The sequence below is a fragment of the Melanotaenia boesemani genome, chromosome 4, assembly GCF_017639745.1.
Source record: "Melanotaenia boesemani isolate fMelBoe1 chromosome 4, fMelBoe1.pri, whole genome shotgun sequence".
NCBI lineage: Eukaryota > Metazoa > Chordata > Actinopteri > Atheriniformes > Melanotaeniidae > Melanotaenia > Melanotaenia boesemani.
The window spans coordinates 3489224-3503570 of record NC_055685.1 but is presented as its reverse complement, the minus strand read 5'-3'; the positions used below and the strand labels follow the sequence as shown (position 1 = coordinate 3503570).

The window sequence follows — 14347 nt, the reverse complement described above, 5'->3', positions numbered from 1 at the left end:
TTTAACTGTTTAAATATTTATTAAAACTGCCTTGTCCCCCTTTGCTTTCCATGTTCCACCAATAACTAAGTAATAGTCACCTAAATCTGATTCCTAAATAATTTATATTTCACTGATTCCCTGTGCATCTCTATTCACTCACTATCACTATTTTATCTTCCCTCTTTACTCTTGCATTACTTTTTCACACATACTTGTTCACTTGGTCAACATCACGCAGTTACAACAGCTGCTCACTAGGGGGCAATATTTCCTGAAGAGACCAGGGATCAAGAAGAAAGAAGAAGAAAATCCAGCTCATTGATTGGCTCATTCACTGCACATAAACAATGGTGCAACCTTCTGGTTTCCACCAGAATCTGTCCAGTTTGAGCAGATGGAGAGGCAGCCAGAAATCCACTATGTTGATCTGTACATGAGACATCTGCACCAGCAGCAAAGAAAAGGTGAATGAGAGGGAGACTACGATGTCAGATGACCCTTCACTTCTTTTTAGTTCACTGGATAATCTTTTTTTGTTCATACTGGAAGAAAATTACACCAGTTCAAGTGAACTGAGACCCTCAGTTCTCCAGTGGACCAGAATTCGCTTCATTGGTCCATAGCAGTGTTTGAATGAGCAGTCACACTGCTTTTAGCTAACTACACTTTGAAGTAGACCATGGTTAAGTTAAAGGGGGACCAAACAGCACCAGTGTTAATGTGGCCTCAGTTTGGACCACGCGGTAACCCTGGCGGTAAAATGTGAAGCCTATGTGGAAGTGCAAAAAATTGCAGTTGGCTCCAATTTCCATAGACTCCCATGTTAAAAAGCAGAAAAACTTCACAGCAGAAATAAACATGTTTGAAGCCTGGTACAAAAATCCATTTTAGGATTAATAAGTCAAGTTTACCTTCATGACAACTGTGAGGGGGGTGAATTTTTTCTAACTTTTTAGATGTTATTTAATCATGAAATTCCGCATAATTAGGGGCATATTCTTTTGATTGACAGGTATTCAATATCCGCGGCAAGAAGGGAGAGTGTATCACAGCCGCGGTTTTTAGCCAGCTAATAGCGCGCCTTAGTTTTAGCCCGCCTACCTGTGTTAGCTGGGTAGCTACTGTTAGCTCCAGGTTAGCTCAGTTAGCTCTTTGCTACAGGCAGCTTGGAGTTTGATGGGTGTCAATCATCCATCCTACCTTCACAGTCCTCCTCTCAGCTCGACCTCTTTGCCCATTCTTGGATTTTCCAGGAATGACAACACGCATGACGCTGCCAAGATGCCGACGGTGGGAATCACCCAATGAACTTCAATTCAGCTCTTTAGAAACCTACGGATGACGTCCATGTTTTGTATACAGTCTATGGTTTGGACAGAGTCTCCGGAATATTTAGCCTGGACAGGTTTTATTGTAATGTCCATGTTCCTGATATCTATTAACACAGAAAACTGGAGCAGAATGTGGACAACGTCCAGGACATTTCTGAAACATAACTCTGCTACTCCTAGTGCAACACCCAGTGGTTAGAAAGTATGGACCCATCTGGTCATATTAAGAGGAAATATTTTAATCCATCACCACACATTACTAAATCGAGGCCATGGATGACTAATTGTTACTAATTAGCCATTATTGATTTAATTTGATGTAATTTCAGTTTTTGGATGATTTATTTTCCATACCACTTATTCCACTTTAGTTACAGGGAAGTTGGAACCAGCATCCCAGAGGCAGGTACACCAGGCCAGGTCACCAGTCCATTGCAGGGCCAACAGACAGACTAACTTGCTCAATCCTAAGGAGAATTTAGTGACCAGTTAACCTAATATTAACATGTAGTATCCAGGATCCACAGGGGAGAACAAGCAAACCCCACACAAAAAGGCAGCTGTTCAAACTTCTCCCCAGCTGAGGCTTGAACTAGTGACCTTCATGCGACTTACATGTGAGACGATAGTGCAAACCACCAAACCACCATGCAGCCCTGCTGGGGCTTTGGAGATCTTGTGTGATCAATTACAGTGTCAAAATTAGTAAAAGACACTTAACTTGGGTGTTTAATAGCAGGGTTTGAAATAAATATTATGCGGACATTAGATGAGCTGTTTTAATGATTTTGATCCTACACATTATTAACAGGTGGCTACAGCTTACAAATGTGTGGCCACGGAAAACATTTCCATCCCACTTGATCTGGGCTCGTTTAGGTGGAAATTTATCAGCGTATTAATAATATGTGGTGAGGATCTGGAAGGTGACATAATTCATGATGATGCACAACTGCAGGTATTCAGCATGTATATATGATATATAGATGTTATTATTATTATTATTTTATTTATTTATTTTTTTAGGTAATCAGCGTGTTTACCAAGCAGAGAGATCCTCTTTGTTGTGGTGGTTCATCTACATTCATTTCTGGATTTTAGAAATATGTTTGAAAATGCTGTATTTGTCAAAGTTTTCCCTTATTAAACAGTTGCAGTAGTTTGCTGACTAGCTGGATTGTTTTGTGTTCATGAGTCACAATCGCACTCTCCCCCCAGCCCCTTAGTAAGCCTCCAGGAATTCAGCCAGTCAGACGATACTTCCTCACATCCCCGTTTTCTCAGCAAGATTGTGAAATATTTCACAACCTATCAGGAGTTGTGATGGATACAAGGCTGATCTAGAGGTACCTATTAATTCCATTACTGGAAAAGATCATGCATAATCACTTTAAAAGCTGGTTTAGAATTCAAATATAACTATTAAAATAGAGACTTCTGTTCCTTGAAATTTCTGCATTAAGAAGCAGGGATTCCCTCTGACCAGGATCGATGGTACATTCATTTCTTGCTCCAGTGAACAGCAGCGGCCGTGGCTGCATCCGGGAGTAAAGCTCTATGTATGGCCTGTGGTGGGTTTCTGCTCCAAATAATTACAACCAAAAACAAGTGCCTGGACATGACTGTGTTGCTGTGAGTACAGGAGGAGCTTCAGTAGAATTCTGCCACAGAAAGAGTGAATGGGAGGTTAGCGTGTACAGCCATTAAAGTGACCGTGCATTCACAGAGTTTTGAAAGCAGAGATGCAGGAAAAATCCTGGTTATTGTTTAAGCACAATGAGCAAACCTAAAACATGCTTTTTATGCTTCACTTTCTCGCTATTTGGGTGTTTAATATTTTATATTGTAGAGACCAAAATATACATACAGCTCATGTTGTTGTAAAGATATACTTGGAGGGAATGACGTTTTATAGAAAGCTGAGACATGTAAGGTTACTACAAGAAGTGTCAGAATCAAGATATGTGTTACTGTGTCAGAGTAAATTCGCCTGGAACTTAGTAGAAAATGTAAATGGTTAATGACTCCTAAAAGAAAACTACATTACTTTCAGTGAAAACCAGAGGACAGCAGCCCAGTTCATCTAGGAATGAGTAAAGTAAGAACCTGAACAAGTTCCGGCTTCCCCCTCCCTGACTGGCTTCTGCTGCAGCCTTTTCAGCATAGGCTTCTTCTAAGCAGCAGCCTGATTGGTCCGACGATTAGCCAATCAGAAGGGAGGAGATTGAGGTGTGTTGAATCCAGCCACTGCAGACAAAGCCTCCGGATCAGGCAATCAGCGGCAGTAACGAGCCGCAGCTGCCAACAATAGGCAGTGGCCGTAACAGGAGGTGTTACGCAGGTAAATATCTCAGGAAGCCATCGGCCGATGATGATGATGGACACTTCTATCAATGGTCAGAGTCAGGAGGATCCAGGGATAGCCCCACATTCACCTTAGAAATACCATGAGGGTCCAGAAAGAAGTGAAGCCCAAGATAGTCTATGATAGGAATAGTTACTTCTCTGTAAAACCTCCTTCATCTCCATGGAAACCTGTGGTACCCAACCTATTTTCCTTGAATACACCCTTCCCGCATCTATCAAAAGCTGTGGAATAACATGTTAATAACTGACAATCTAAAAGCACTAATCTGGTTATGATAAAATATCCAAATTTGGTAAAGAAGTGACGCAAGAAAGGGCACCGTGTACGTGATGGTTGGTGCTGTTGTTGGGAATGAAATCACTGTTTAGCCTAACATCATATTATGCCCCCCCCTTCAGACAATCTCCATAAAGTAAAGGTTTCCACTTCTGTCCTTCCAGATTTCTTGACATTGTTCAGAAAACAGAACGATTCTTTTCTGCTTTGACGGGCACAGAAAAGCCTCCACGGTAATGACTGATGGTCTACCTCGTTTATCGGGGTCCGTTTATAGGGGTCCGTCTATCGGGGTTCGTCTATCGGGGTCCGTTTATCGGGGTCCGTCTCTCGGGTCCGTTTATCGGGGTCCGTCTATCGGGGTCCGTCTATCGGGGTCCGTCTCGGGGTTCGTCTATCGGGTTCCGTCTATCAGGGTTCGTCTATCGGGGCCCGTCTATCGAGTCTGTTTATTGGGGTCCGTCTATCAGGTTCCGTCTATCGGGGTTCCTCTATCGGGGTCCGTCTATCGGGGTTCGTCTATCGGGGTCCGTCTATAGGGGTCCGTTTATCGGGGTCCGTCTATCGGGGTTCGTCTATCGGGGTCCGTTTATCGGGGTCCGTCTATCGGGGTGTTCTATCGGGTTCCGTCTATCGGGGTACGTCTATCGGGGTGTTCTATCCGGTTCCGTCTATCGGGTTCCGTCTATCAGGGTCCTTCTATCAGGGTCCGTCTATCGGGGTCCGTCTCTCGGGTCCGTTTATTGGGGTCCGTCTATCGGGGTCCGTCTATCGGGGTCCGTTTATCGGGGTCCGTCTCTCGGGTCCGTTTATCGGGGTCCGTCTATCGGGGTCCGTCTATCGGGGTCCGTCTCGGGGTTCGTCTATCGGGTTCCGTCTATCAGGGTTCGTCTATCGGGGCCCGTCTATCGAGTCTGTTTATTGGGGTCCGTCTATCAGGTTCCGTCTATCGGGGTTCCTCTATCGGGGTCCGTCTATCGGGGTTCGTCTATCGGGGTCCGTCTATAGGGGTCCGTTTATCGGGGTCCGTCTATCGGGGTTCGTCTATCGGGGTCCGTTTATCGGGGTCCGTCTATCGGGGTGTTCTATCGGGTTCCGTCTATCGGGGTACGTCTATCGGGGTGTTCTATCCGGTTCTGTCTATCGGGTTCCGTCTATCAGGGTCCTTCTATCAGGGTCCGTCTATCGGGGTTCGTCTATCGGGGTTCGTCTATCGGGGTTCGTCTATCGAGGTCCGTCTATCGGGGTACGTCTATCTGGGTTCATCTATCGGGGTCCGTCTATCGGGGTCCGTTTATCGGGGTCCGTCTCTCAGGTCCGTTTATCGGGGTCCGTCTATCGGGGTCCGTCTATCGGGGTCCGTCTCGGGGTTCGTCTATCGGGTTCCGTCTATCAGGGTTCGTCTATCGGGGCCCGTCTATCGAGTCTGTTTATTGGGGTCCGTCTATCAGGTTCCGTCTATCGGGGTTCCTCTATCGGGGTCCGTCTATCGGGGTTCGTCTATCGGGGGTCCGTCTATAGGGGTCCGTTTATCGGGGTCCGTCTATCGGGGTTCGTCTATCGGGGTCCGTTTATCGGGGTCCGTCTATCGGGGTGTTCTATCGGGTTCCGTCTATCGGGGTACGTCTATCGGGGTGTTCTATCCGGTTCCGTCTATCGGGTTCCGTCTATCAGGGTCCTTCTATCAGGGTCCGTCTATCGGGGTCCGTCTCTCGGGTCCGTTTATCGGGGTCCGTCTATCGGGGTCCTTCTATCGGGGTCCGTTTATCGGGGTCCGTCTCTCGGGTCCGTTTATTGGGGTCCGTCTATCGGGGTCCGTCTATCGGGGTCCGTCTCGGGGTTCGTCTATCGGGTTCCGTCTATCAGGGTTCGTCTATCGGGGCCCGTCTATCGAGTCTGTTTATTGGGGTCCGTCTATCAGGTTCCGTCTATTGGGGTTCCTCTATCGGGGTCCGTCTATCGGGGTTCGTCTATCGGGGTCCGTCTATAGGGGTCCGTTTATCGGGGTCCGTCTATCGGGGTTCGTCTATCGGGGTCCGTTTATCGGGGTCCGTCTATCGGGGTGTTCTATCGGGTTCCGTCTATCGGGGTACGTCTATCGGGGTGTTCTATCCGGTTCCGTCTATCGGGTTCCGTCTATCAGGGTCCTTCTATCAGGGTCCGTCTATCGGGGTTCGTCTATCGGGGTTCGTCTATCGAGGTCCGTCTATCGGGGTACGTCTATCTGGGTTCATCTATCGGGGTCCGTCTATCGGGGTCCGTCTATCGGGGTTCGTCTATCGTGGTTCGTATATTGGGGGCTGCCATAAGGAAGTGGTTACACATGTGAGATGCAACAAACTTGACCTGCAAATTGTCATTTAACCGGAACCACGTGCACAATCACAGCTCATGCACACAGATGCTGTATTAGAGCTTCAGTACTTCTCTTTGCCTACGTAGCTACATAATTCAGCCACTGCTTGATTCCACATGTTTGTCTGGCTGCAGTTCAACATGAGGTTCGTGGAATATGAAGAAGACCCTGGAGGTACTAGCTCTTCATGCTAAAGCAAAATATTGCACCTTTTGCTTTGTCACCCAGTAACTACTGTTATATATTTAACTAAATTCACGTTTTCCCACCACACGCTGATGTTATAAAGAAGTACTCATTGCTGATTGCATAAGAACATAAAAGGAATTTCATCAGCGAGAGAGAGAGCATTATGTAACTAAAACCACAGCTGACCCATTAGTCTGTTGACCTGAAATGATTTAATCTCACTAGAAACGCAGCAACAGAAAAAACAAAGTCCAGCGTTAGATCTGTAGCGGCTGATTTTAAATGGATGCATCTGAAAATCTTTCTTTTTGAGAAACATTTCACAACCCTACACTGTTAAAAACAAAATAAATCATCCTTATAAACCTTTCTAATCTACATCTGTGGCTTTCATTTGATGAAGATGGAAGCTCTCTGGTCCAGATTCTGCATCAACTAAAAGGGAATTTCTCTGGACATTGGAGCGGGAGCGAACGGGGAAGTCGGAGATGGAGAAGCAGGCTGAGAACAGGAAAGGGTTAATGTTATTCCTCCTGTGAATGGGGGCTGGAAGCAACAGGACCAGCATAAACACACAGAAGCGCCCATTCATCCGCTCTGTGCGATCAGCCACCAACAGTAGAAGGCGTGTTGCTGCAGCAGAGCGGGGGGAGGAGGCAGAAGACGAACAGGGAGGGAGCACGGTGACTCAGGAATTCCACTGAGGAGCACGTGACCTCTGAGCAAGGCATTTATAACCCCCCTCCCTCCCCTGCTTGAGGCAGGGGCCCCTCCTTACTCCTTGTTTTTCTTCCTGAACTCATGTATGCTCACAGTTTGAACTTACAAAAAAGAAGCAAAGCCAAAACTTGGTGATGAATCAGCTCCTCCTGTTGGGTTCAGCTTCCCAGGGGCTTCAACCAGAGGCCCCCAGAGTCGTAGCTGTCATCATTACACTGCAACAGACTTATGTGGACAAACCAGTGGAGTGATAAACTGCTCCTATCGTTAAAAGTTTCCCAGCAGACTGCCGTCGGCGCTGCTCGTGACCTCACGTCTCCAGTATGTTTTCACTGGAATCCAGGCGTGGATTTTCAACAACCTTAGTCTGCTGCCAGGATTTTGTTCCTGTGGCTGATTCTGTGTCACGTGGGACTGTTTGTCAGCAGCAAGACAAAAACAAAAAAATCACATCTACATCCAAACACGTCATTGTTGCATTAACCTCTTCTCTCCCCTGTACAGGAGGCAGATGTTTGCAGACACCAGAAAGCAGCAATGCTAACATGTAGCATAGCAACATGACGAGGAGAAACTAAACTAAAAGACTCCACCAAGCACTGGCATCCAAACCAAACACAGTTCAAGCCCCAAGCAGTTATATGGGAATGTAAGAAAACCAGGAGAACATCTCTGTCCACTTTAGAGCTTCTGCTAATTTCTCCACTTCAAGCAAACCAAACAAACATGACAGCAGAGACTCTGCTGGTTACAAAGACGTCTGTCTCATCACTGTGGGACAGAAACTCTGGAGCTAGCAGCCAGAACGAGAAACCAGGTCTTACTGTTTTGTAGTGAAAAGTTTGATTCCAACTCTAAAAACTCTGTTAATGTGTTCTCCTATGATTCTGTCTTTGTTTGAAATGGATCATGAAGGTCCTGCTGGTTTCCATGGAGATTAGGGAGGTTTTTTAGTGAAGGAGTCACCCTTCCTATCATAGACTATCTTGGGCTTCACTTCTTTCTGGATCCCCTGGATCATCATCGGCCGATGGCTATCTGAAATATTTACCTTCATAACACCTCTAATATAACACCTGGAAAACTGCTCAGGTTCACTTTTTACCTTCTACTGTGGCACAGTTCCTCCTCAGACTTTACCCATTCCAATGATTACTTTAGTCATTTCTAGAGGAACTGGTATGTTATTTGTTTTATTTATACTGATATTAATGTGGTTTTCTTTTAGGAGGAGATAACCATTTACATGTTCTGCTGTGTTCCAGGTGAATTTACTCTGACACAGTAACACACATCTTGATTCTCAGGTCTCAGCTTTCTGTAGAGACCGGTATTATACATACAGCCCTGGTAGTTGTGAAGATATATTTAATTTATTTTATATTATTTCAGACAAGAGGCAGAAAAAAAACGAGGCAAAAGTTGCAGCTCATTTTAACATTAACTCCTCAGCAGGTGTTTGGATGTTTACTGGCGGCTATTTTTAAGAGCTCCTTATCTCTCAGAGCAGGACTGATGGGTGGCCTCGCTCACCCCCTCGTGTCATTTACTTTACACAATGTTTATGCAACAAACTTCTTCCTCAGCTTTCACTCCCTCCCTCCTACCTCTTCCTTCTATATCTGACTTTTTCTTTCCACGGACTCTTCCCTGGAAGCCAGTTTGCTCCTGCTGCGAGGGATTGCGTCATGGCTGTTTCACAATCAGGCCATTAGTGTCTGAGCAGCTCACCCAATGCAGAAAATAAGCAAACCAGAGACTCTACATGTGTTATTACAAGATGTGAAACTGTATTTGGCAAGTTTTTTTTTTTTTAAATCCTTAAACAAGTGCATACATGTACAGCTAGAAGCATATTTTCTTTTTTTTTTGTATTAATATTTTTTTAGCCAAGTGCTCAAATTAGTCACATTCTATGTTTGACAGGGGTTCTCCAGACCTAGGGTACACAGAAACAATGAGGTGGGGAAGAGTACATACCTCTTTATCTTCAAAATATAGAAACACAACGTACTGAAAAAGAATAATCAAAAAATTTTACAGCCATGTTTACGAAGTACACACTTCCTTTGCGTCCATGTCATGTGGTTATGTACATGTCAATCAGTTTCTCTGAAGCTGAGCGATTTGTTTACTTTATGTCCTGCAGATCAAGAAAAAGCGCTGGTGGGCACTTCAAGGGTCCCTCTCCTTTTTCACTTTTATGTCTCCAGCCAAGATGGTGGCTATTTCCCCCTGCATGAAGGCCCAGGGCACGTTGGAGCCGACCAACGGGCAGCGCTCGCCGCTGGGGCAGTACACCTCGCCGGTGGCGCCCTGCTGCTTGATGCTCTCTCGGGAGCAGGGGAAGCAGAACTTGTGGGAGGGAACTGACGGGCACTGGACGAAGTGTGTGTCCTCTAGCCGCTCGTGGCACAGAGTGCAGCACAGCGGCACGCTGCCGGGAGGCACGGAGGAGTCCGGAATGCTCTGAGCTGGAGGCGGCACATGGGAATCCATGCCGCCCGTCACATGTGGAGCAGAAGGGTTGGTGCTTACAGGCCCCTCCCTGTGGGCCAGTCTCCTCTGAGAGGCTGAGGAGGGAGACAGGGGGCTACCACTGTTCCTCCGAGCCCCCGCCGTGGTGGAGTGTACCTGGTTGCCGTCCTTCGGTGAGCCCGTGCTGCCTGCGTTGTCGGTGGCGTGGATGAGTGCCGCCATGGGGGACTGGCCGTTCTGTGCTGTGGCGGCTTCGGGGGGCGTGGTGCGGGAATGGGGGGATATGGTGGAGGGAGGGGCTGCTGAATAGCCTGGCAGAGAAGATTGGGGCATCTTCAGGACCTCGGAAGGTGAGGGGATCCATGGTTGGCCCTCACCACCGTTCATTTTGGGGGCGCTGCCTTCACTGTCTGGTTCTGGAGACGCCTTCCTCTTCACAGGGCGAGCATGCTTCACCCTGTCTGCAGGAGAGAAAGGGGGGGGGGGGGGGGGGGGTGTTAATAATCACTCCACAATACACAAAACCACCAAGCTCAGACTAGAAAAAACACACTGGGCTTTAGAAAAGCTGCTGTCCTCCATGTGCAGACAGGTCAGCGGGTCTAAAGGCAGCGTGGCCGCCTGCGGGAGCATAGCATTGAACATCCTGACTGCTGGACTTCCTGCTAAAATTCACCTTTTAACACCACAGACTGAAATGTGGCAGACCAGAGAAACAATCTTACCCGTTTTAGAGGAAGTGGCGCTCGCCTCGTACGCCAGCACGCGCTGCATGGCCGCGTGGTCCTTCTTAAACCTGCTGTCGAAAGTGTGCAGCGCCATCAAGTCCCGCACCGTTTTACCTTTCACCATCCAGTCCTTATGGCTGTCCGACATGTCCAACAGGCTCTCCGGCCTATGTTTATCTTTCAGATCCTTCCCGTGATCGCCAGGTCCAGGCACGACCAGAGCCCCGGGCAGACTCATCTGACCCGGGCGGCCGTTTAGAGGATGCACGGTCGGTATGCCTCCGTTCATCAAAGGCACCAGATTGGGAGGAACTGTAGTAGTCCTGCGGGGGTTGGGGCTTTGGCGGTTGAGCTCCGGGGGTTCATCGGGTTTTGGAAATCCGTTCGGCATGGGGAGCCCGTTGGTCTGCCTGCCCGCTTGGTACTCCGGTCCTAACCGGGGCGGCCGGTCGGACAGCGGATATCGGTCCAGAGGCTGCGGCGGACGTGAGCCCGGGTCCCCTGTTGAGTGGTTCATCTCCTTCCCGGCGTGCTGGGACTTCCCTGGGCCTGGAGAACGGCCCTCCTGAAAGCCGTGTGCCCTCTTCAGCTGACGTGCTGTCTCAATTACAAATTCAATCCGATCGGCGCCCTCGTAGTTGACGCATCCACGACAAACGGGCTCGGTAAAATCCCAGATCATTGCCCATGGCATGCGGGGTAAATCGCACAAATAGCAGGACTGCCTTCTGGAGGCAGCGACTGCCGCGGAGGACATGTTGTTACCCCGAAGAGCACACTATCCAAAATGTCCGTTGGTTTGTTTACGTCGCTGCGAGGAAGAAATAGCCCACAAGCAGAGAAGCAGACAGCGATATTTTCCCCTCAGAAGACGGCGGAGTCATACCAACCGAAGACCATTTTTACAGTGTCCGTTTCGGCGGCGCGCCTCAGTCTGAGCTCGCGCTTACAACTCAGCTCGAGCTCTCAGTGTAGGACCGTGACGTCAGCGTCGACACTCGGCTCGTGCTCCAGGGTTCTATTTACTGGATTCTTCGACGACCCCTCGGGCGCATGCTCAACGTTGCTCTATCTTTATCTGGAGAGCTGACAGCCAAAGATCGTGTGCGTTTAAAAAGAGGCATCACTCTATTGCAGGTTTACTGGGATCATAGGAAGAAAAAAAAAGGACCAATCCTGCTATTATTGTTGAAAAATACACAACTTTAAGCAAGAAATGTGATCATATATGTAACGAATAAATAAAAGATACATACATAAGAAGCAGTTATTGCTGGTAGATAAATTGCTTTCTCCTTTACATCAGGCATGCTGCTGAAATGGTAAAACAGGTCAATTTATTTCTGTTTTCTTTCTTTTTTTTCTGACAGAAGTTTTTTTCTTAGACAGGCTTTAGATAAAAACACAAGGACATCATCAACACAACAAAATTATATCAAGTTATTTTAAACCATTTAATAAAACAGATTAAATAAGATTTTATTTGTTATTTTTATTTATTTATTGTTATACTTTTTTCAGGTATCGTGGGACTTTATAGCAGTGACCTGATGGTAGAAGTTGAAAGGATGGATACAGAGGGTCCTGTGTAATGGCTATGGCTTACATTTTTTATGATTTATGTGTTAGGCAAGATGTATCATAATAAAGTGTTAGCCAACACTTTATAGTTGTATTTGCATTTCTTATTCTCTTACTTTTACTGTTTAGCGGTCGTCCTGTAACCCGAGGGTTGCCGGTTCGATCCTCGGCCAAGGTGGTTCATGTCGAGGTGTCCTTGGGCAAGACACCGAACCCCTAGTTGCTCCTGATGGGTCGTGGTCGAGCGCCTTGCATGGCAGCTTCCGCCATCAGTGTGTGAATGTGTGTGTGAATGGGTGAATGTGCTGTATAATGTAAAGCGCTTTGGGTATCCTGGTACAGAAAAGCGCTATATAAATACGGACCATTTACCATTTACCATAGATATTTGATTTATTCTTTTTGTTTTTGTTGTTATATGTTTTCCTGTAATCTGGCACCACAATTTTCTTCAAGATCAATGAGGTTGTTTATATTTGTATTTATAAGATTTATATAAAGTTGCAATGCATGTTTAAATTATTACATTAACAATAAATTCAATCAATTTTACCAAACAACCTTTACCTCAGCCTTACCCCAGCATGTCCTGAGTGCGTCAAATGGACTCTGTAAAATCGGAAGAGTCTTTTTTTTTTTTTTTTTGTCATTGCTCAAACCGGACCAAAGAGCTTTGTGGTCTTCATGTGACCAAACCTCCAAGTCCTGTGGTTGTTTACTCCAGATGGGGACTGCAGTGACTCAACACAAGCCATAATTACATACTTTATTTCTGAGGACATGTTAAAGTTTGTTTTTAAAACCTGGATTTTACTTAAAAGGCAACAAAAACACAATTTATTATTATATTATCGTCTGTAAATAAGATCTAAAACATCATCTCACTGCTAAAACAGGGAAACAATGTGTAAACTACTCTGTGTGATGGATGTGTGGGGCCTCAGAGTCACGGCTGGCGGCTGATAAATGCTGTTGCATTCCAGTGCTGCTGCCAGACACGCTTGACGTCACTGGGCGAACAGCCAATCCCAGAATTGTTTTTCTGTTACCAGGCAAATTTTATGACGCATTCATCTGCAACTCAGAGAGCGGAATTTCCTATTCCCACAGCAGGAAAACACAATGTGAATGCTTGAATTAATAAGCGGAACAGTGTTAATGTCGTTCAAATAAAGCGGAAGTAAATATTACAATTAGAATTTTTTATGAGTATGTGCTTTTTATCGAGGTCTGTCAGAAAATGTCAGATCAGTTTCTTATTCTGTCTGATGAAACACAATCAGTTTTAAATGCTCTTTGCATCAAACAAAAACAACAGCAAAAAACAGTTTACAAAAGATTTCCTCCAAGCTGAGATAATCTCATGTGAAGATGCTTTTTGTGAAAATAAAACTCAGTTTTTGACTTTAGCTGGAGTGAGAATTCCTCTTTGTCAACTCAAAAATTGATCACTTGGGAGGCATTTATTCTTCATTAGTTTTAATCTGGAAAATAAACATATCCTGAAACAGGTTACTTAATTTGGAGAAGGTTGGGTAGAGTTTTTGTTGTCTTGATGCCTCTTCAGTGAAACTTAACATGTACGTTGTGTAACACACAGTGTTGTGTTACCTTTCAAGCTGAGCTAGAGATGAAGATTAAACAACTTCATTACACATTGATCTAAATTCCAATTCAACAGGTTGCACTCCAGAGCTGCATGTTAGCAGGATTGTTTGGCTGCTGTAAAACGGTCTTTAAGTAATTTGAGACATGCTAAACAGGCCACAGTTACATGATGTTTTTTAATTCAGAATTAATAATTCAGACTTAAATAATTCGTAATAAAAGTATTCTCTTTCATGTTTACATGTTAATAGTCATTCTGAATTGAGGTTTACATGGAAAACACGTTTAATCGCCTTTTTTCAATTCCGCTTAAGATTTGTTGGTTGGGAAGGGTTCTAATTGAACAGGGGCAGACGTCTACCGGAAGAAAACAAACTCCAGTTCCTGCTTCTTTGCTTTTCAGCTAGGGGGTTGGGTCAATATGGTGGAGTAGACAGATGAACTTTGTGCAGGCTCCATTGAGTCAACTAAATTAAACCCTCCAAATACGACCAAACAACAGCAAAACTAGTTCATCTGATGGTTTCCATCATGTTAAAGAACATTATTCACTTTTTGGCAAATACCCCGACTAGACTTATGGGCTTAACACATGGGGTGACCAATAACAGCGACAGGCGAAACTCATCGCCACCGGTGAAACTGAACACACGGGATTCGACAAACAGCAGTGTTTCTCTCTCCAATCGCTATTCTCTAAGAAATTTGATTGGTTATGATATTGGAAGGA

At 45.7% G+C, this 14347-nt stretch overlaps 1 protein-coding gene across 1 annotated transcript; it reads right to left on the bottom strand.

The window, feature by feature from the left end:
* Positions 1 to 8988: 8988 nt before the first annotated feature.
* On the bottom strand, positions 8989 to 11455 carry irf2bp2b (interferon regulatory factor 2 binding protein 2b). Its single transcript, XM_041983093.1, has 2 exons — positions 10426 to 11455; positions 8989 to 10161 (listed from the first exon to the last, which is right to left on the bottom strand). Exons 1-2 carry the CDS (start codon positions 11183 to 11185, stop codon positions 9398 to 9400), a joined length of 1524 nt encoding a protein of 507 aa, XP_041839027.1. The 5' UTR covers positions 11186 to 11455; the 3' UTR covers positions 8989 to 9397.
* Between the last annotated feature and the right edge of the window lie 2892 nt (positions 11456 to 14347).